At 53.3% G+C, this 21481-nt stretch overlaps 1 protein-coding gene across 4 annotated transcripts in view; it reads left to right on the top strand.

Annotated features, from left to right (window-relative positions):
- The window catches only part of Wdr62 (WD repeat domain 62), a 93237-nt gene that overhangs the window by 50992 nt on the left and 20764 nt on the right, over window positions 1-21481 (top strand). For all 4 annotated transcript variants that reach the window (XM_078195065.1, XM_078195064.1, XM_078195061.1 and 1 more), the window contains one exon: window positions 11672-11763. In XM_078195065.1, coding sequence (XP_078051191.1) covers window positions 11672-11763 — 92 coding nt within the window. The remainder of the gene's footprint in view (window positions 1-11671; window positions 11764-21481) is intronic.

The following is a 21481-nucleotide window of genomic DNA, read 5'->3' as shown; positions in this document are numbered from 1 at the left end:
TATTCGAAACGCGGGCCACCGAAGTGTGCCACACGGCGAACAAGCGTCGCGCGAAAATTCTCCTCTCGTTGCGCAAAACCCACGGTGTATCGTCGTACTCGGCATTGTTTCCGTGCATCGTCGTGCCACGTTCTTACGTCGGCGTCGAGATAACGACGCCGGTCTCTAATCGCGACGCTTTTCGGTTACGTAAACGCGTTCGATTCCGCGCCTCGTTTGTTCGACCGCGTCCGATTTATGCGTCGATCGTTCGCTGTCGCCGGCTTTGGATCGAGTTCCTGTTCCGTGTAGAGGAAACGCGTGACCGATCGTCTCGATCGTCCGCCACCGCGATACACTTCCTTCCATCTCTGATCGCAATTAAAATCAATTCCACCGTGCTGGACAGAATCGCCTATCTTTCTTTTATAGTTAGAAGTATGTACATCAACTCCATGTAACCTCAAAAGGGCCTTTACGCGAGTGAAATTTTTCATAATTAAATTTTTCTTAATATATAATATTTTTTAGTAAAGTTATATATAGTATTAATTACATATATTCTCTTCTTAGTGTATTATAACCTGACATAACCTGACATACACGCTTTAATGGTTTAATAATTAATAAAACAATTGAGTAAAGCACGAAACGTTCACGAAAACCACTATAGTGACGCGTCGTGCCTAAGAGGTTAATAAAGAATAATAATAATAATTATTAGAATAGTTTGATAAAAATACTAGATCGACCTTCTTCGGTTCTTTAAATTTTCCAACTATTTGTATTCGCAGCTGGACGATCGTCGAATAAATATTTCTTCGAAAGAATTGGAATAATGGCCGACCCCGGGTCCCGAGAGATCGGTCGGTTAGTGGGCTAATTGCTGCTTCCGGGGCGCCTTGTTCGCCTCTCCTCGCCGGCTGCGATCGGAGAAACGAGCAGCCGAGAGAAAAACGAACCGTCGCGAGGCGCGTCTCGTCGGCTATACGAACTTGACCTCGCGGGATAAAAAAAACACTGGTTTAATGGGATCCCAATTAGTTATGACCGTGCGATAAGCTGGGAAAGAAACGGTGCCGGTTTTAATTATCCTCCCGGGATGATAAAGAAAGTACCGGTTTCGAGGCGAGCGCGGCGCGCGCGCGAGGGGACGACCGCGCAAGCGTGCGCGCCGATTCGCTCATTGTTGCCGCGAACAATCGCGTTATTTGCATTCCTCGTTCTGTTATCTGGCCGCGGCGAGCGGGTTCCGCCGGAAAAGTTTTCCTCGTTCTCGTTTCCAGTCGTCGGCTAGAATTTCGAGCGCGGCGCACCGGCTGTCGGACTCGCGCGATTTCGAATCGTACGGAGCCATCGGATGGCCGGAGTTGATGGCAACCTTTGAATGAAATTGCCGCGGCATACACCTGGCGGCATAAAACGGAGGATCGCGCTCTTTTTTCCTCGAATTGTGGCGACGTATCGGCTGCCAGGCGATCGAGCGATTAACGAGCGAACCGGGATCATCGATAGCCGATGAGAGCTCGGTGCTCGTTAGATTCAGCCTTGCAGAGCCTGGCTCGGGGACGCGCGCCGCGCGTTGGATTCCAGGTGAAACGATTGTCCCGACCTCGGCTGCGAAACAATAGCCAATCGGCGGATGATAATTTAGCTCTCGCGGGTTAAAACGTAAATGGACGCGTGGCGTTCCGCGACGGGCGCAGCAGCAGCAGCGATCGTTTGCTGCGCCGATCGCCGCAGCGACGCGTGCAAACCGTAAACGGTAAAATCGGCGAACGGATGAAACGAATCCGCTCGATAGAAAACTATGCGGGCCCGCGTTCGCCGCGCGTTTCTCCCTCGGCCGTGGAGATTAGCTCTCGAATCCCGTATATTGCTGTTTAGCAGAAATTCAACCGATTACAACGGCACCTCGCCGTTATTATCGCCCCGAGAACACCCGTGTTCTCCTTTTTCCCTTCCAACGGCGTCGCGTTCCGCTCGATTTCGCGGGCTCTTTCGTCTCGCGAAAGTCTTTCCATTTCGAGAGCCCCCGATCCCCCTGGGTAACGGTGCTCTTAATAATAATAATAATTGCGCGTGGATATTCATAATCGGTGGATATAGATCGGAGGAATAATCGGGAGAGAAGTGTTGCGAGGAAAAATCCTACAGGTGCGTGACAATTTTGCACCGAATCCTGAATCCGAATCAGTCGCACCTCGTGCTACAGCTGAGATAAACCGCCGCGTCTCGTTTCGTTTAGATTAGCGGTCGCGGAAGTTTATCGTCGTCGGGGAAGAAAGAAAGAAAGAAAGAGAGAGAGAGAGAGAGAGAGAGAGAGAGAGAGAGAGAAAGATGGAACTCGAGGAACCGGTGGTTATCGGGCACGCGTAAATCTTCGTTTAACCGGTAATCCTCCGCGGGCCGCGAGACGAAGCCCGGGAGAGACCGAGATTGGCTTCCTCTCGCGCGAGCCGCCCGTGTTCCCTTATTCTTATTCCCTTCGCCGATGCGGTGTAACTGTACCAGGGTGTGGCTTACACGTCGTGAGAGGCGACGCGCGAGTGCGACTCCGCACGCTTGTCGGAAACGAAACGGTCTAGCACGAAACTCATAATAGCCCGTTAGATCGATCTGCTATGGCAACGCGCGCGCGTGTGTGTGCACGCGAGAACGACCGGCGTGCGGCACCGCGCGAGTCCCGATTCCCAACCGCCGACTATCTCGACCTTTGCTGCCCCTTAAACGGGGCCGGGCTCTCTCGCATGAGAAGCCGCCATCAGTTACATGGAGCACGGATCGTTCGGAAAATGCCGATTTTTCCCGGCGAACTTATCCGGAGGGATCGCTCGCGAAACGATTCGTTTCATTTTCGATCGTTTAACGCATTCCCTGACACCGTGCCACGTGGTACACGCTTAACACGTTATCGCTGCTGCGTCACCCATATCTGGGTGACAGGTGTGCTTCCGCGAGGGCCCCGTCATCCAAATACGGGTGACGCTCTTCTTATTCGAGATTTTATTTATTCAATAAATTAAAAAAATATTTTATAAGTTAGAATCCGTGAAATAATTTCCATCGAAAGAATAGATCCGTAATAAGTCTGCTTCATAGTTGTGCCCACTACGATTGATAAATAAATAATATATTGATTTTTAAAGCTACAATTCACCAGAATGAAGCGTCGACTGAATACAGCTCGGCACGGAACGTGTTAATTCCGATCGCTTGACTCCGGTTAGCCACGATTTTTCCATGCGATTTGCTCGGGGGTAGATTCGTGCAACTATTTCAAGGATGCGGACGATGGTCCTGTGCAACGATACCGCAAGCGAGATAAAGCACCGGGAGAATGTCTGTTTCGAAAAATCGTTGCTTTCGTCGCACGCTGTAAACCGTACGCTGTATGGAAACCGTGGCCTTATCCCCGCAGGATCTCCTACGATCGGAGCGCGTTCCATCCTCGAAATCGCGTCTTCGCCCCAACGATCTCGTCGATTCGAAGATATCGCGTCGATCGCGTAGTTTCGGATGATTTATCGCCGACGAAAAATCTGCCTCCTGGCTGATATCGATCGTGCACGCGTCCCTGCGATTCTTCTCCGTTGCCGCAGGGAACGCGCGGCATCTCGCAGAGAGACCGTATCCTCGAGAATCCTGGCGGAGAAGAAGGTTCTCCCCATTCTTGCCTGTTAAAAAATTCCCTTCCGATGGAGCTTTTTCGGGTGCAGCAAATCGCACTTGGAAACGTTGATAATGGAAGTACAGCGGATCCACGGAGCTCGGGACTCTCTCTCTCTGGAACAAGGAAAGAATCGGGCGAAGTTTGCCTATAAACTTTCCAGCGCAAAAGGCGTTTCAGCCGATAGTGGATCGACGTGTCGGCTCGGCGCAACGTCGATTAATCGGTCTCGAACTAAAAGCGAGAAACGTGGACGGTTCGAAGGCAGAGATGACGCGAGCGCGAAATTACACGTGACTTCGCCGCGTGTGTCGCGTAGCTCGTTCGACGCGCAGTTTCGAGAATCCAGAATAAAAAGACGACAGGAAGAGTGTGGAGAGGCTCGCGAAACGACGACGAGGGTTCCTCTCGAAACCGGCCGGAACTTTGTCGAAGTCGCGGGGACAAATGCAATTTGCATCTTCGCGAGTCGGCAGAGTCCGGAGAAGTTGGTCACGCCGCAAACGGCTCCCGGCCGTAGGAATTTCTCATTACGCGCGATTCAGCCGCGCGGAGAACGAGAGAACGAACCCGACACCCGGGGAAACGTTTGATCGATGAACTGTGTAGCCGTTCGGAGGCGTTTTTTCCCCGGGAGCCTTCTGCCCTTGGAACGTGTCGCCGGTTCCTCGGCTCTTTTCATTCAGACACGGCGAACCCTAACCGGCGTTACGTAACGGCAACTCGTGCATTATGCGAAGGAGACCTTGTCTTCCATCGGTCTTTCGTTACGTCATCGCAGGCTCTATCAGCGACTGCTGCACCAACCGCTTCTATCGCGAATCGCGAGGCGAATTGCGTCTCCGTTTCTGCGCTCGCGTCCGCGGAGAAACTTCCGCGACTCTTTTCGCTTAGTGCGTGCTCCTTCTCGCAAAAAAGTCTGGCGATCTAGGATCTCGCCGGATTACGCGATCCTCGCGATCTCGCGAAGGCAAAGAAATCGGTGCGGCGACGGTAGAGAGGACGGGAACGGCTCGGGAGAGAGCCCGTATTTGGCTCGTGCCCACCTACCTCCGCGCGACGTACAAGCGGTACGCGACCGCCTCGTCGCAACGGACCGTGCATTTCTGCATTCTTTTCATTGTATCGACCGACAAAACGTTCCCCGAGCCCGTCATTATCTCGGTCAGCGCGCAAACGGATTGCCAGCTTGCCAGAAATCGGCGCGCGACTCGCGATCCCGGCTCTCTCTCCCTCTCTCTCTCTCTCTCTCTCCTTTTCGTCTCCCGTTTCTCAGCCTCTCCTGCATATCCTCTCCGACAGTTTCCGCATGTTCGACGTCCGCCTATCGGTTACCGGGACCCGATTTCCTTGCCAACCAGACATTTCTCGGATCACCGAGCTGGCGGCCGCGCGCGACTCGTCGACCCATCCGCGACGCTTCCTCGTGCCTCTCTATCGTCGCGCATGTTTCGAATCGTTCGGTTCCGTTAACTCCGGAGTGTCTGGAAAGGCGACCGGATGCGAAGTGGGGCGAAGCGGTAGGAAACGAAGACGCGAATGCAATAACGGCGGAGTGAGAAGAAAGAAATTGACGAGGAGCAGAACGAATGTAGGAAATAAGAGATTATGGTGTTCGTTGAACACGCGAGAGGTGGACAAAGATGGTCGATAAAATCATTATAAAAGAAATAGTATATGTTGAAAGGCAACGATATATACAATCTATCTTTCTCTGTTTTAGCGGCGTCTCAATTGTCCGAAACCTTAGGCGGGGATAATGTCATGCTAAAAAACATTTGCAGGCCACCGCGCGTCGCGTTCCCTATGAGTTTTTGTTTTCAGTTTCGTTTCGTTCTCCACATCGGACAAAGCACGTTTTCCTTTCCGTATTATATTGTGTATTTCTGATTTTATATTTGTTTCTCAAATTAAATCGTTATTTTACCAAATACGTGTGTGTACTGCGTTTTATTAACTGTGAATCTACAACAGTATAGATAGACTGGGAACCGTTAGAAATAGAGGCTCGGAGCTTTAATTATCTTCCGACGGATTGATTAATTTTCGGACGCGTCCGAAGCATCGACAGGGACAATGCTGCCGGGGTTTAGGTTACGCGGACGTTTCGGCCGGCGGCGGAGTCCTTTGAAGTGGATGTGTCCGAAGCTGGGATCGATAGTTTCGCCGAGCCACTTCGCGAGGGGCAAGCAAGCAGGCCGTGTATACAGATATTCTCGGAACCTTTAGCCCTCGAAAGGAGGACGTTTTTCACGGCTGCATACTCGACGACGACCTAGACCTCCGGTCTCGAGCGGCGATCTTTTGTCCCGCTGAATTGGCCGTTCGTAGCGTTTGACTTTTCGAGGAGCGCGCGCGGACATTCTCGTCGCGTCCGCCGCAAAATTTGCAAATCGCCGGACCAAGGATAATTTCAGGCCGGCCAAAGTCTCGAGTCTACGAGGCGAGTGTGCTAATCGCGGCGAACGTCTACGCGCTCGCATATGCATCCGCAGTCTTCGAACCGCTGATTTATGCGCCGTCCTTGCGGGGACGCGCGCGTCGTCGCGTTTTGCAACGAGCGGTGATCGCGCAATCGACGCCCAACGAGAGAGTCTCGTCCAACCGAAAAGGAGAATTCTCGCGGCACGGGAGAATCGTTCGCCGTCGGAGAGAGAAGCTCTCTGCGAGGAATTAGCGGCGCGAATCGCCCCGCTCCGGGAGTTTCGCTTTCGTTCGGAAAATATCGCGGGCATTTGAACCGCGGCGATCCTTCCTCGTTATTCCCGAGAAAAATCCCGCGTAACTCGCGCGATCCCGCGTCGCGCCAACATCCTTCGTGTCTTGCTCCGGGGGGGAACAAGGAAACGGGCAAAAAGTCGGTTAATGTGCATCGACTAGCGCGCGCGCGCGACTCGTTTTGTCTTGTCGCGGCTCGGCGAGGCGCGCAGGTTGCGCCGCGCAAGGACGTTGGCTGGATCATCGCTAAAAGCGTCGCAACCGGTTCCGCTCGGGCACGAGTTATTCGATCGTTAATCGGCCACGAGAGATACACCGCTCGCGCGCGTCCTTTCCATATCCTCCGGCCATCAAACTCCGAGACGAATCGTTCCCCGAGGGAAACCGATCGCGTCTCCGGCAACCACCGAGCCGATCGATCCTAGCAACGAGACGATCGTCGCTCGCGTTCGTTTCCCACAGTTTCGATCGACGGTGAACCTCGGTCGATTCTTCGCGAGAGGGGGGACGACGACGGGATCGACGGATAGTCGCAGCGGCCATTTTATGGCACCGAACGCACTCGATATCGCGCGGCTTACGAAACTCGCTCGCGCGTTTAACGACGCGTGTTCCGCGAAACGACGGCCGTAACGGCGGCTCGTTACGAAATACACGGCCGTACAACGACCATAGATGTACATACACAGAAATCCGTGGCACGCGCGGCCGGCCGGGCTCGCGCGCTCGTGCCCACATCCAGCTTGTTACGATTTCCATGGAGGAGCGGCGTGTCGGAGCCGCTTGGACAAGGATCTCGGGTTGCGTCGGCAGGTGTAGGTCGGCTCTCCATTAACGCTGTTGTTGTTGCCGGCCGCGGCGGCGGATCTCGGACAATTCGAATCTGGCTCGCGTGCGAGCAAAGCAGCCGTCGAACAGCGGCTTTGGAGAAGCGCGCTCGAAGAACCGATGGAAATCCCGCTGGATACGCTTCGATGTGGCACGGAATTTCGGAATCGACGCGCGTTGACTCCACCTTTCGAAATATGCTTCTCCTGTCCGATCAAACGAGGATTGCCAAACCCGCGGATACCTTATTGTTGTTTGCCGGCTGTTGCAACTGTTCCATCACGGCCAATTAACCGATTCGGTAGCCCAATACACGCAACTGTGCTCGGTCACGCTCGGCCGAGGATCCGGCCTCCGCCGCGCGTCGACTCTCTCGCGTGGATATGTCTCATTCCTCGGCGAATTTAATTTAAATTAACGACCGATTTGAGTTGCATTCAGCTTGCCTGGGAAATCGCGAGATCACGCAGAGTTTTGCAGACGAGACGATTACCGACGTTACGGGATCGCGGATAAGCGGAGATCGCGGTTCAGGAAACCTCCCTCGAAAAGAGGAGGAGAGAGAGAGAGGGAGAGAGGCAGGACGGTCCCGTTGCGTCGGTGCCTCGGAAAGGTTCAGCTGAATCATCGTTTTATCTCATTCAGCCGCGGGTAATAGACTTAATTTCGCGATAAGAATCGTTTGGCGCAACTGTACGTGGCAATTGAAATTCATTCGGTGCACCGGTGTAGAGTTGCCGTTTCGACGCGACGCGGACGTTGGTCGGGCAGGTGCGCTTCAGCCGCGTTGCAGGCGTCGAATCAGGAAGAGGTAACTTCGCCGGAACGAATTAATCAGATTTTCAGCCGGAGGGTCTTTTCGGGGGGGCTAACGAGTCGGTAACGAGAGACACGAGAGGATAGAGAGAGAGAGGTAGTCGGCGATTCGCGCTGAATTTCAAGGAGCTCGGATCGTTCCCGTGACTTCAGCTCCCGCTACAGCAACCGAAGATCCGAAATCTCGAAAGCCCAGCTCGACGAGGTAATTAACGCCTCTCCTCGGGCGGTGTACGCGACCAGCAATCCGCTGGCCGAGCGTGTCTCAGTCGGCGATCTTTTCGCTCCGCAGCGGCTGGCCTCTGCAAATAATATCGTTTAGACGCCCACGCGAGCCGAACCAGTCGACCGCCTAACGAATCAATGTCGGACGAGGCTCGCAGATACCCGAGCATAATTCTTGTCCCCGCGCCTACGCTGATCTCGATTCAGTAACTTCCGTCGCGGCGATCCGCTCGGGGCGAGGCGACCGATACATCGATCTCGATCCGCCATCGGATCGACCATGACGCAACGATCTCTTCCGACTCGTCGATCATCCCGCCGAACCTCTCATCGAGGCGCGCAACCCGTTCGAATATTAATTCCATCGTAATTCCATGACTTCTTTCCATCATAATTCCATGACTTCTTTCCATCACCGCTCGGCTTTCAAAGTTCTCGCGACTCTCGTTTCCGATTGGTCGGACTATGTTTAACCCACTTTTCGTCCGAGATATTATTTAATTAACAAGCCATTGTTCGAAAAAGCTATTGCAATTCCGCGGTTCACGCTCGACCGCTTCGCAGCCGCGGTCGCCTTACGTACAAACAATTACGATCGTACCCCGATTGTTTCATTGCCCAGGAAGAAAAGTGGTTTTCATACGTGCGCGCTCGAAGCCGTGGCGAGCGCAACACCGCGCGCGCGATCAGTCGGAGCAAAGACCTGGAAGAATGGATCGCTTTCGCAGGGAATTGGCTCAGTGGGTCGTAATTAGGAACGAATGATCGATGAAAGTCCGAGAGGGAGAGCGCAAGTGTCTTCTCGTCCGTCGTTGGCTCGAAGGAAAGTTCGCGTCGCGACGGCGACGCGGATCGCGAACCACGGAGCGTTGGCGGATCCCTTCGACTTCGGGCCGAGACGTCGCCGCTTTCTAGCCTCGCGTGCGGTAATCGAACGCTTTGCGCCGGCAATAAAACTTTTTGCTCGCACAAGCTTGCCGCTTTCAAATCTATCGAATCGAACCCCACCTCCGGTGCCTCTCTGTCCTCTCCTCTCTGCTCGTCGATATTGGCTGTTGGAGCCCGAGCAAGCGAACCGAAACGGGCTCTTAACCCCCGCGGAAAAAAAGGAACGATCGACTGCTCGCTGGCACGGACCTCTGGAATTTTTCCGCGCTCGCGATGGCGATTAAAGCGTAGCCGGTAATTCGAACGCTCGCTAGTTTCTGCAATCCACGATATCGTCGGCTCTTATCCGCGATTCAAATTGAAACAATTACGCTCTCGATACAATATACCTTTCGACTTTCTTTTACAACGCTCGGAATTCGTCTGTTTAATCGACGGGAGAGAACGGCATCGGTGGCTGCGAATTTACCGCTAGCCATAGTAAACGCTGAACGGGAGCAGACAGAGACAGATCGTCGATGGACCGAGACGCGCTTGGTTAGATTTTGCGAAAAATCCGATGAGTTTAGTGAGCAAACAGCTCGAAGGAAAGTCTCTCGGCGTTTCAGCGAGCGAAGCGTTTTCGCGTCGGTGTTTCCGTGTCCATTAGCGATAACCCGGCGAGCGAGAACGGTTCGCGATTCGTGTCGAACGCGGCGCCGTGTATTCCTTTCAAAAGCTAATGGCTTTCTCGCCTAAGCGTCCGCGCCATATTTACGACCGTCTCCCGCGTCGGCGATCGCGTCGGACGGATCGCCGGTGACCTTGTCGCGGATCCGCTTCGAGGTGGAAAAGCTCGCTCGAGAGAGGACCAAAGGGAGGAAGCGTGCAGCCGTCCCGGCCAGGACCGTTGCAGATATCGATCGGGCGAGTTTCTCTGCCGACGCTCCGTGCCCGCCTCGCTTCGCGAAAAAAAAAACGGAAGCACGCCGCATTAACAGGAGAGTCCGACGGCCGCCGATGCATTTCAGATCGGATGCCTCGATGCCCCACTGGCGAGAGAGCCGATTTTCCACGCGAGCCTGATTAAGAAACTCGCACGAGAGACCGCTTTGAAATATGCTTTCGGTGGCTCTCTCGCTGTCGCGCCCGCGTCGATCGCCGATTGTCGGCCGTTTCACGCGATCCCATCGCGATTCTATCGCGGTGCCGCGACCGTGACCGACGCGATAGACCATTGTTCGCTGCGCCAGATATCTCTTATCTCTTCAACTTTGATTATTCGAAGGGAACGATAGCGTCAATCTGGCCACCCGGTAACGTCTATCTCGTGGGCGTCGATTCGTTGCTTCTGCAGGCCACTAGGGTTCGCATTCAATGCCTAAACGAAATGAAAAAGGTAACGTACGATGTGTAGATGACACAAGGTGAGGAATTAGGTGGGTTGCTTCTTTCTCAAAGATCTTAATTCGACTGCCCTTTCTCTTCGGCAAAAAGGGCCTCCTCCCCTCGATGAACCATCTCATCACCCAAACAGAGGAGACCTCCTTCTCTCGGAAACATAAATAGTGCGCCGCCTGAACGGCGACCATCTCAGAGATCGCTTACAGATGTATATAAAATGAAAACATTACTGCGTTATAGAGGTTGAACAACTTCAAGAAGCTAATAAAAATCGGTGGGATGCGCGCGCGGCAGTAAATCCTCGCAGCCTCGAAAGCTGTTAGCATCGAGCTCGAATAATCGACGCGCCTACCTGCATTTAATGCATAAGCGATCGATCGTAGCGTTCCAAGATCGTCGAACAGGTCCAGGCAGCGGACGATTAACATGTACGGCGGACGACGATTGCCGTCGATATCAAAGCGCATGCTAAACAGAAACGCTATAGAAACAGTCGGACACTGTGCACATATTTGCCGGCGGCGGACTAGTTGGCCCCGCCTCCACGTGGCAGGGACGGGCAACGTCAAATCGTTGATTTGGCGGCTGAGAGACCTGAAAATAAATAATATAAAATTATAAAAAAATATGTAAAGAATTGAAAAATCTAATGAAAAGTTTAAAATAGTTTTTCAATAAATAAATGACACGAATTACTCAAAGAATATTTGGAACGAAAGGAGAATTGACCCAATATAAAAAATTTACAATAGAAATTTAAATAATATGATGAGACAATAGGTAGCAATGAGCTAAAGCTCGAGCTACAATAGTAAGAGTAATTAAAACAAAAAAAAAAAACTAGTTGGCCGGCTCGGAAGACGCTAACGCAGAAACTTCGCCGGTGAAACTCGGTTCGTTCGACGAAGACGCGCAGGTGTTCGGAATGAAACGACGTCGAGGCCGCGCTCGATCTCCCGGCCTCTCCGTTGTCTTGTTATCGCGAAACGATCGTCCAGTGAAAACCGCGCTCTGGAAATCGCGCGGCTTGTTTCACCGTGAAAACGTAAAGCGTAGTTTCACGGCGCGCCGCGACCGATCGATCGCGGCGACTCTAACGAACTCTTCGCTCCGGCTCCGATTTCAGTGCGTCCTAATGATCGGTCTGGTTTCGATTTGTTGCAGATCAAGCTGGAACGCGTGCTCGGCGTAACCGTCTCCAGCAATGCGGCCCTGGACTGCGACGCCACCAGCGAGCTGGTCGCCTATCCTGCTGGGTGAGTTGAAAAGACCGGTCTCTCGATTTTCCGAGATCGATGGATCGAGATCGTTCACAGGTGCGCGCTTGCCGCCGCCGACGCCTTAACGGGCCAAACTTTCTCGCGGACTTTTCCCTTTTCCGAACGCGCGCACTTCTGCCTGGCGAAACAGCCGGCCGGGAGACGTCCGTCCGGCGAGTCGAGCTCCGACCACAGAGAGACCTCAGCGTCCTCCAAATAAAAGATCGGGACACGTCCATTAGCTACCCGGTGTTTAAACACCGCGCAGCAGCGATCCCCTCGCTGCGCGTATCCCGCTGCGTAACGCGAAATCATCCGGCGAGAACGATGGCTACCTATCGATCGCGAGATCACGGTAATTGCCGAGTAGAAACAAGAGATGGGAGGAACCCGTCGCGTCATCTTCTCGGTCGCGAGCGCGGGTCCCTCGACAAGAACCGAAACCTCGTTAGACCAGATTTTTCCGCGGCGGAGTTACTCGCGAGTTAATCGCGAATCGCCGGCGCACGGCGCGACGGCCGTGTTGCTCTGCGATAATCGAGAACAGAAGTTGCAAAGTTGATTCCACGGAGAGGCTAATTCTTGTTTATCGAGTTTACGGGGGGAAGACGAGACTCGAAAGTTCTTGCCGGCCGGATCGTTAGGTCGTCCGGCAGCTTGTTACCCGAGTTGCTCCGAGTAAAATTTCAAAGATTACAGTCCACTCGTTTGTTGCACAAGATCTCCCTCTCTCTCTCTCTCTCTTCTCCTTTTTCTCCGTCTCGCTCGCGCGTCTGCCATTCGTCTTGCTACTTTTAAGTGGCCCCTATTAAAACGCTGGGAAACTCGTATCACGGCAAAGACAGGGGCGAGTCTCCTCTCTCAATCGCCGTGAAAGAGTTTCAGTATATTCTTCGGCGTCCTATTTGCAACGGCGCGCCGTCGGCTACGGGTTTTTCGTAGCTCGGCTGTTAAACGCGAAACAGCTCCGATCGTAATTAGAACAGAGACGGAGAGCGGCGGGGTTACGGCACGAATCGTATTACAAATCTGCCGAGTTAAAGGCCGGCCGATATTCGTGGGAACGGCCGCGGCAACGGTGAGGAGGCGAGACGAGGCTTTGCATAACGCGGCACACGGAAGCAGAGACTCTATCTCGATCGGATCGGCGATCTCCTCCGAGACTCTTCGACGCTCGTCGAACGTCTCTGTAGAAGCCGAGCGAGATACTCTTCGGGCCGATGTCGTAAAATGTCGTCGAGATGATAAATTGTTGTAGATTCACAGTTAATAAAACGCAGTACACACACGTATTTGGTAAAATAACGATTTAATTTGAGAAACAAATATAAAATCAGAAATACACAGTATAATACGGAAAGGGAAACGTGCTTTGTCCGATGGCGAGAACGAAACGAAACTGAAAACAAAAACTCATAGGGAACGCGACGCGCGGTAGCCTTCAAATGTTTTTTAGCATGACATTGTCCCCGCCTAAGGTTTCGGACAATTGAGACGCCGCTAAAACAGAGAAAGATAGATTGTATATATCGTTGCCTTTCAACATAAATAAACGCCGTGGAACACAGAAGCTGTAGAACCGCTTCTGGCGTGTTGAAAATCATTTTACATCGTGTTCCATCGTCGATTTTCCGATTTTCTCGGCCATCGAGATTCTTTTTTCGGTCGATATTCCATTGGCCGACTTTCCGTCAGTGCAACCGAGCGAACGCTATGAAGCGGATAACGACGCGCGTCGAGCCGCCGGCAAAAGATGGCTGCTCGCGACGGCCGTGAAAGAAAGTTCGGCTTCGTTAGCGCGCGAAGTGCTTCGCGCGAGCGGCTCGCCAGGAGGGAAGGAAGAAAAATGCCCCGCGCGATTCTCTCGGTCACGGATAAACGCGGACGGCACAAAAGGAGCCTCTCGCGGCTCGTTTCTCGCTCGGCCCGCGTGAATGGAAGAATGGCGAAAGTGCGATCGAGAGATTACGCGCCGGTTTTATCGCGTACTCGGTCGGTGCCGAGGGAACCGTGTTTCGTCCGAGTCGCGTTATTCCATCCTCCCCTTTCCAGCTTGTCGCGCGCGGCTCGCCTCGCCGCCAATTACAAACCGTGGACAAAGCATCCGAGATGGCGAAACAATGAAGCTCGGACGGCAAGAGCAGCCAAAGTTTCCGGTCGGACGCGGGAGAGACGGTACTCTAAAGATTAGACGACGGATCGTTGCGGAAATTCCGATTCTCTCGAAGAGCTGTTCGTGAAAAATCAAAGGGAAGAAGACGAGCGCAACAATGCGCGAACACCGCGAACGAGTATGGATCCGCTGTCTATCGGCTGGATGCCTCTTCGTGCAGTCCAGTTTTTCGTAGACGGCAGGCAACTGTGTGTGTGTGTGTGCACGGTGCTCGAACAGGAAATCGGGTCAAGAGAAAGGTGAATGGACTAAAAGATACCGTGTCGGACGATCCCCCTCGATTCTTAGGTATCGGCGACAATTAATCCCGGCCCTATCGATCGGCGACCCCTCGTTTCCTTCGCGACGGTCTCCTCCTCTCCAGACATCTGAATCTCTCTCTCGCATCGCGTCGAAATTATGTCAGCGGTCGATCGTTCCACGAGGAGCTCTCGTCGGGAGGTGTCTCGCGTACACGCGTGTTTACGCGTGCGTGAACAAACTCAACGGGTTCGAAAGTAGCCGGCGGTCGCGTGCCCGGTTTTCCTCGGGCCCCCCGGTTGGTTATGGCTCCGTTACTTCAGGCCGGCTTACGTCCTCTTATGTCATCGCTTTTAGGAACATTCTTTCGAACGCGTCCGCTTTCCATTCGGCCCCGGCTCCGCGCGTTTCCGCGGGACCATTCACGCCGCGGGCCCGGCGCGTGTCCGTCGGAAATCCATTCAATGGAAAGCGCGGAGCGGATTCGCGTGACGCGTTATGCAACCGACCGCGTAAACTGTAAACGCTCCTCGGGAGGACCGCGTCGACCGCCTTCTTTCGTTACACCTTGGATCCGATGTCTCCGCGGCGGGTTTTGCTCTGCGGAGCACTGCCCTTGGTTTCGCCGAACAGAACACGCTGCACCACCGTAATGACTTTCCTCTTTTTAGGGATGCACGATCCCGACAATAGTAATCGCCTTGAAGATGGAATCGTGTCGCGTCTGATCAGCCACCGCCGTCGCGATGTTCTATTAGGTCGTTCGGAAAGTCGTTTCGTTTCTTTCTTGGCGGAAATGAAACACAATAGATTACTAAACAAAAACTATTGCAAAGGATCGAACAAAATTTTTTAGCAAACAAGACTTACTACATCAGCTGTCCAAATATATAATGATTATGCAGCTTAACCCTCCGATGACCGACAACTTTTGGTTGGTCCCCAGGGACCTTCTCTATTAATATGGCGTGAGATACGTATAATAGTTTTTATTGTTAACTATAATAGTGCTTCCAGACATCCCATTTATAAAAGTCATGAAAGCTGCGGCTGTTCGGACGAGCCGTATTAAAATGCCGCATCGTTCAAAACGTCATAGGTCCCCAGGGACCTTGTCGGTCATCGGAGGGTTAAGCGTGAAGTTGGCTGTGAAAAAATTAAGTCTTTTCTTGGGAAAAACGAAATTACTTTCCGAACAACCTAATATTAAGTCGAGTCGTATCCAACTTACGTTTCCTTATCGCACATTCGTTTTATTTACTTTGAACCTTTACCTTTTTAGCGAAAGCGAAAACTGTGGACAATGGGTGGACACGAACAATAGATTCTACCCGCACGTTACTTACGGCTCGACCTAATAATTCTCGAGGCGGATCATCGTCGTCTCGACGACAGTCGATCGCATCGAGAGTATCGAGAGTATTCGAGAGGTGCCGCCGCGAATCGTCCCTGTCACGAGCCGACTAATTGCGTGCCGTGTAATTATCGCTCGCTCGTAACATCGCGCCTTGCTGCTCGTGCGTGTTCTGGATCGGTGCGGCTCGTCGGTGGCCAGAGCTGAAATATTTAGCGAGAGCGTTTTCAAGAGGCCTCCTCCGATCACCGGGGACAGCGTCGACACGAGGTGACGGCGACGACACGAATATCCGAGGATAGAAAGTGCTCTCGGACATTGCGTGTGCACCGTGTTACGAGCGACGGAGGAAAGTTCCGCTTTCCCGGTTTCTCGATCTACTCTGTTTCCCAGTTGCGCGGAGGCTCTCCGGATGCGCCGCGCGCGATCGAGGGGGGGATGATCGAGCTGGTAAACGATTGTCTGTTAATCGGCGGAGAAAACGGTTGGACAAGAGCGATCGCAGAAGCGCGCGGGCTCTCGTGAGATTTCACCGTCGCGATGACTCTGTTAGCTTTGCGTCTCCGTCGCTTTGCATCTGGGACAGACGCGAAATCGAGCCGCGCACACGGTTTCGTCACTTTCGATCGCGGCTCTCGGCCGTCGGCGATTCGATCGCGTTGCTCGCGCACCGATTTGCTCGCGGACTAATTTACGGATCACTGGAAATTGCTTAAAGACCCGCGCGGTCCGACGATAAGGCCGACAGGGTCGGTCGCGCTTCCTAGTCAAATGCATGTCGCCGCGGTTGCACGGAGGCCAGAGGTCGGTGAGTTGAGTTTGCGCTCGTTGCAACACGGTTGAGCGGGTATCGGGCCGTTTAGGAGATAAAACCGCCGGGCACGGTGAGTCGTCGACCGAGAACTCGAGACACCGTTTAGCGAGCCCGCCTGCGTTGCGGTGGCGAGATTAGAATCTGGCGATGCCGCGAGCGCGACTAGACCGCTGGAAATTGAGGGAATCGTGACCGTAGAGGAATCGTAGAACCGGCCGCCGCCGAGTCCGCCGCGATCTCACGAGGTCTACGGATCTCTACGGAATCCGTCGCCGCGCGAGATCAAGCCGATCCCGCGATCCGCGCGCGTCGTTTCCCTCGATTCGGGCAGCAAAGTTTCGCGTCCGCCTCGTCGCGATGAAAAGCGCGAACGATTTCGGGAAAAGCTGGGACCCGCGTCTCTCGGTTCCCTGCATTGTGCGACCGGTGCATCGTCAAAGTATGTACTCGCGCGCTGCGGTTACCGCTTTCACGAGGATCCCGGCGGGTCGCGCTTTGTCCGCGAGTTTTCTGGCTTCGCCGAGTGCCGAGCCAACGCCGCTCGTCTCCGGAAAACGGTTAAACCATTTCATAGCCTCGAGTTTCCAACGAGCAAGTTGTTCCATTTGAACAGCGTTGCAGCAGCCCGAGGTCGAGCGGCACACATCGGCAACCGATTCCGATCGCTCGGTTTCTCAGCGCTCGCCGACTCGGCCGCACGCGAAAACCTCCGAGCGTTTCATTTCACGCTAATTACGCGATGCTCGCTCGAGCGTTCCTCCCTCCCTCCCCCCCTATCCGCGCGGCCAAAATCGAGATTGAACTTTCCTCCAAGGCCACCGGAAGATATCCAGGTCACCGTGGTTTTCCTCCGACGACGAATCCTCGCGCGCCGTCTCTCCTTCGCGTTGTCGTTGGGAACGATCCGCCGGATGCTCTGTTAATTGCGCCTGAACGCGGACGCGCCGCGATTCGTTTCGCTAAAACGGTGAAAGTGACCTTCGAGACTGCCGTGCAAAACGCGGCCCTTTCTCGTGGTCCGAGACAGCTCTTGTCTTCGTCGCGATTCGAGCGACCGTGTAAATTCTGCTCGGAAACGCCGGGGGAAGCTCTCGCGATTCTTCCGCGAAGAAAGTATCTCTCGTATCGGTAATTAGGAGTCGGGATATTGTGATATTATGAGTCGTATAGTGGTCGGGAGATTCTGTTATCCTGCTCGGACGAGCCGAATCCGACGCGGATCCGACGGATCGGCGACAGCGGGACAATCCTTTCCGGCTGGCGAACAAACGTGTTACGCGGCTCGAACGGGGTGAGCAAGAAAACGAGAGTCCGCCTTCTCTCCGGGAACAACGCCCGTTCCACTCTCGTCGTTGGACATTTCCAAAGTTCCCACAGCAAAGAACACTCGCGAGAAGATGCTGTGAGAAGACAGAGAGGGGGGGGAGGGGATGTCTGGCACGCGATTCTGCGGGAGACAGAGATCGAAACGCTAACTATCCGGCAGGTGGCATAATTCCCAAAACCGTGCACGCCGCATCACCGTTCTACCGTGACTGCAAAGTTTCCCCGACGTCCTGGCAAACGCCGAGGCGCATTCGTCGGCTGTCGGAGTTTCGGAGCCGGTTCCCGTTGGGAACGAAGCCGCGGGGCAGGATCGATCGATCAGCGGCCAGACAAGATCCTCCTTTCCTGGGTGGGTTATTCGTCACGGAAGCGGTGTCGTGACCGGTCCCCCCGGTCGTCGCGGCGGGAACGTTCTAAATCGGCACCGTCGGCCAACTTATTAGAATCGCCGACCGACCGACCGGTTTCCATGCTCGATAATCGACCCAGTGACCTTTACGCCTGCAGCAACTTTCGGCGCTCGTTTCGCACGCAATCCGCGCGCCGCGGTTAGAAAACCATCTGGTCGTCTCGGTTCACGGTGTATAGCGCGCGACGAATCGCGTCGACTGCGAAATTTTTCATCCGCGAACAAGATATATAGGTTCACGGTACAAGAGAGATACGTGCTAACGGTCCGTCGAGCCCCAATCGCTGGAATGCGGTTTGTCCGTTTATTCTCCGCGGAAAATAAATTTTCTCAACCTCGAGGAATCGAATCGATCCGGCAATGAAGTCTCCAGAACCCGAGAAGCGCCCGCTGCTCTACCTTTTCCTCCAGTTAAATTAGTTAGTATACTCGATGCACCGATGCGGCTGAAACGACCCTTTAACACGTTGAATGCCACGGGGGTCACCGGTGACCGGCACTGAACTTGGCAGTGACGCCATGGGGGCCACCGGTGACCGGCACCGAACTTGGCAGTGACGCCATGGGGGGCCATCGATGACCAGCGCGCTCAGATTGATGAAAATATATATAATTTAAACAAATGACAATACTTATAATTTTTTCGTCCAGCGCCACGGGGGTCATCGGTGACCCCCGTCGCAATTAACATGCCAAACATGGTTATACACTCTAACTTACCTGCTGCAGATAATATTTGGACATTATATGTATCGCATAATACAGGGCTTCTTAAACTATGGGTCGCGACCCCGAATGGGGTCGCGTAGCAAAATTCTGCGGACGCGAGAGATTTTAATGTCAAATATAATTAAATATAATTAAATCTAAAACTATATATTTACATATGTATATGTATATTGTTACCTAATAAATAAATCATCAAAAAATATTAATTTACTTTTCTTTTATATTCGTATGGGGTCGTCAAGAAACTCGCAGTCATAAATGGGGTCGCGAATGACAAAAGTTTAAGAAGCCCTGGCATAATAGAAAATTCATCGTGGCGCCACGGACGATTCCTGTGAAATGGTCGTGGCATTCGACGTGTTAACCAAATCGCCACGGATCCGCAGAATTTTGCGAAGCGGCGATTCGATAGCGAACGCGACGAAGACTCGACGACTCGGCAGAGAAAGTCGAAGAAAGACAGCGAGCGGTTGTCTCGCGCGGTCCTGCTGCGGCCGACCGCGGAAAGTCAAAGTCATTGGATAAAATGAACAACTCGCTAAGAGGAGAAACCCCGCGCGAAAGAGCGATCGACTCGCTCCGCCGTTTGCCGCTTCCGCGCGACGGCTCGTTTCGTCGGCGCTCCGTCGAGAGACGCCCCCGAAGTTCAGGTTCTAGGACACGGAGCAAAAACGATAGTTTCTATTCTCGCCACTCACTTTAGCTGGAATTAATAAGACGTCGGCACGGCGGAACGAAACGGTGCTGCGGATCCGACCGCCGCCGCGTGCTGCTATTCGAAAAGAAAGAGGACTCCGGCTCGTTTCTCCGTAACAAATATCCTACCGTAAACAGACGAGAGCATCGCGAATACGCGATTCGTGTTTCCGCTCCACTCGCGACTTCTTCCGGTCTTCGGACCGCAAATCGTTGGATCGAGAATGTTATCGCTGGGAAGTTGGACGATCGCGTTTCTAGTAAATTACCGGTAGTTGAAATGCTCGCAGATCCATGAAATTTGGCGGACTGATAGACGTGAGAGCGGCGTAGGAAAGCGAACCGCGGAGTCATTTTGCTCGATTTGGTTCTGATTGGCTCGCAACGATGCGGCGAAGGCACGCGGCTGCTCGCGTGTCTCGACTGTCGATTCGGCTCGATTCGTGGCTCGATCATAGTTAGATCCTAGTTAGATCCTAGCTCGTAGCTGGCGTGCTAGATTCAGTAGGTCGTAGGTGACTCCGCCTCCTTCGCACGGCCTCGTCGCGTCGACGAGTCGCGCGTCTCTTCTGGTTCAAGCGAGACAAGACTCAAGCCGCGTTTATAGATACCGTGAACTCTAGGCCAGAGGGGACAGTTTCATTGACCAAGAAAATGAGAGAAAATGATTTGAGAAACTTGAACGTCGCTAGGAACGAGGAAGACTTCGATCCAGCGATTGAATTTTTCCGCGTTCGAGGGGCAAGCGGGGGAAAGCAGAGTAGAGGCTCGCTTTCGTCGATTTCTCTGCAGTTTCCACGCGTGTCGCTCCTCGTGCCGGTTTCATATCGAGCGACCGGGATTAGAATTCAATTCGAGACGTGCTCGAAGAACCGTTCCCACGCGAACTTTTGAGACGCGCAAAAGTAGCCCGAGCGCGCGCGTGACGACGCCGCCGAGCGTAGTCGAGCCGAGCCGAGCCGCGCTAACGAGGGACCTTTCCCTCGTCCGTAGAGCCCGCCGCGTTTTGCTTTTCTCGAGGCGGTTCGCGCCGGCTCGCTCGTCGGCTACACAGCGTTTAGAGAAACTCTCCCCGATGTCGCGAGTCCGCGCGATGGTCCACGAGTTTCTTTTCCCGTGGCCCGTTTCCCGACGGAAATCACCGGAATTACCGCGACAGCGGCGGATCGCCACGCGCGTCCAGCGTAACCTCGGACACTCCTCTCCGGTTGTCCAGCAACGATCCTGGATACGCAAGCTGGCAACCGTTGGATAGGTACGCGGGCTCGCGCACCACCGTTCGTTGAACCCCGAGAAATTTTCACGGACAAAGAGCCGAGCAATATATATTCGATAAATAAAAGATGCTGTTCGAAAAACAACTGTTACGCGTATCCTACCGCGATGTGTAACGGCACTATAGAAAAAGGAGAAATGATTTTATAAGGGAAACAATGGTCGTGTCTACTATTCGATGAGAGCGGTCTTTTTAACCCTTTCGGTACGGGTATATATCCCGATATCGCACACGCCAGGCGCAAAACATTTTGCTCCGTATAGAAAGATAACATGTTTATATTTAAATGAGTGTCAATAATAGAAACACTATAAAACGTTATAAACGCTTATTAATGTGACCCGTACTTAAAGGGTTAAAGAATCTTACAAATTCCTGTGTACAAAAATCACTCGAGCGTGGACGGAGGTGTTTTAACGGCCGCTTCGGTTGTTAGAAGACATCCTTCGCATCCCGGGAAAAGAAGCTCGCCGTGCATATTAGTCGCAAAACAGTCTGCAAACGTAATTTCGCCGCGGCCAAGATTGGAAAGTGGGTTGCATTTAGAGTAGCGCGGCGAGTCGTCTTCCGCGGGGCTGTCGCCGTCCGAACCGGCCGGGTCGTCGTTAATCGTTCCTCGGAACAAGGTGCCCGGCACAGTCTGTCGCTCGTCTAGATTTATTCCGTTTGGCCGTGTTTGCACGGTCGAGCGACTCGTG

This window comes from Augochlora pura, chromosome 11 (assembly GCF_028453695.1).
Source record: "Augochlora pura isolate Apur16 chromosome 11, APUR_v2.2.1, whole genome shotgun sequence".
Taxonomy (NCBI): Eukaryota; Metazoa; Arthropoda; class Insecta; order Hymenoptera; family Halictidae; genus Augochlora; species Augochlora pura.
Note: the sequence above shows the minus strand (reverse complement) of the source record. Positions and strands in the feature narration are given on the sequence as shown.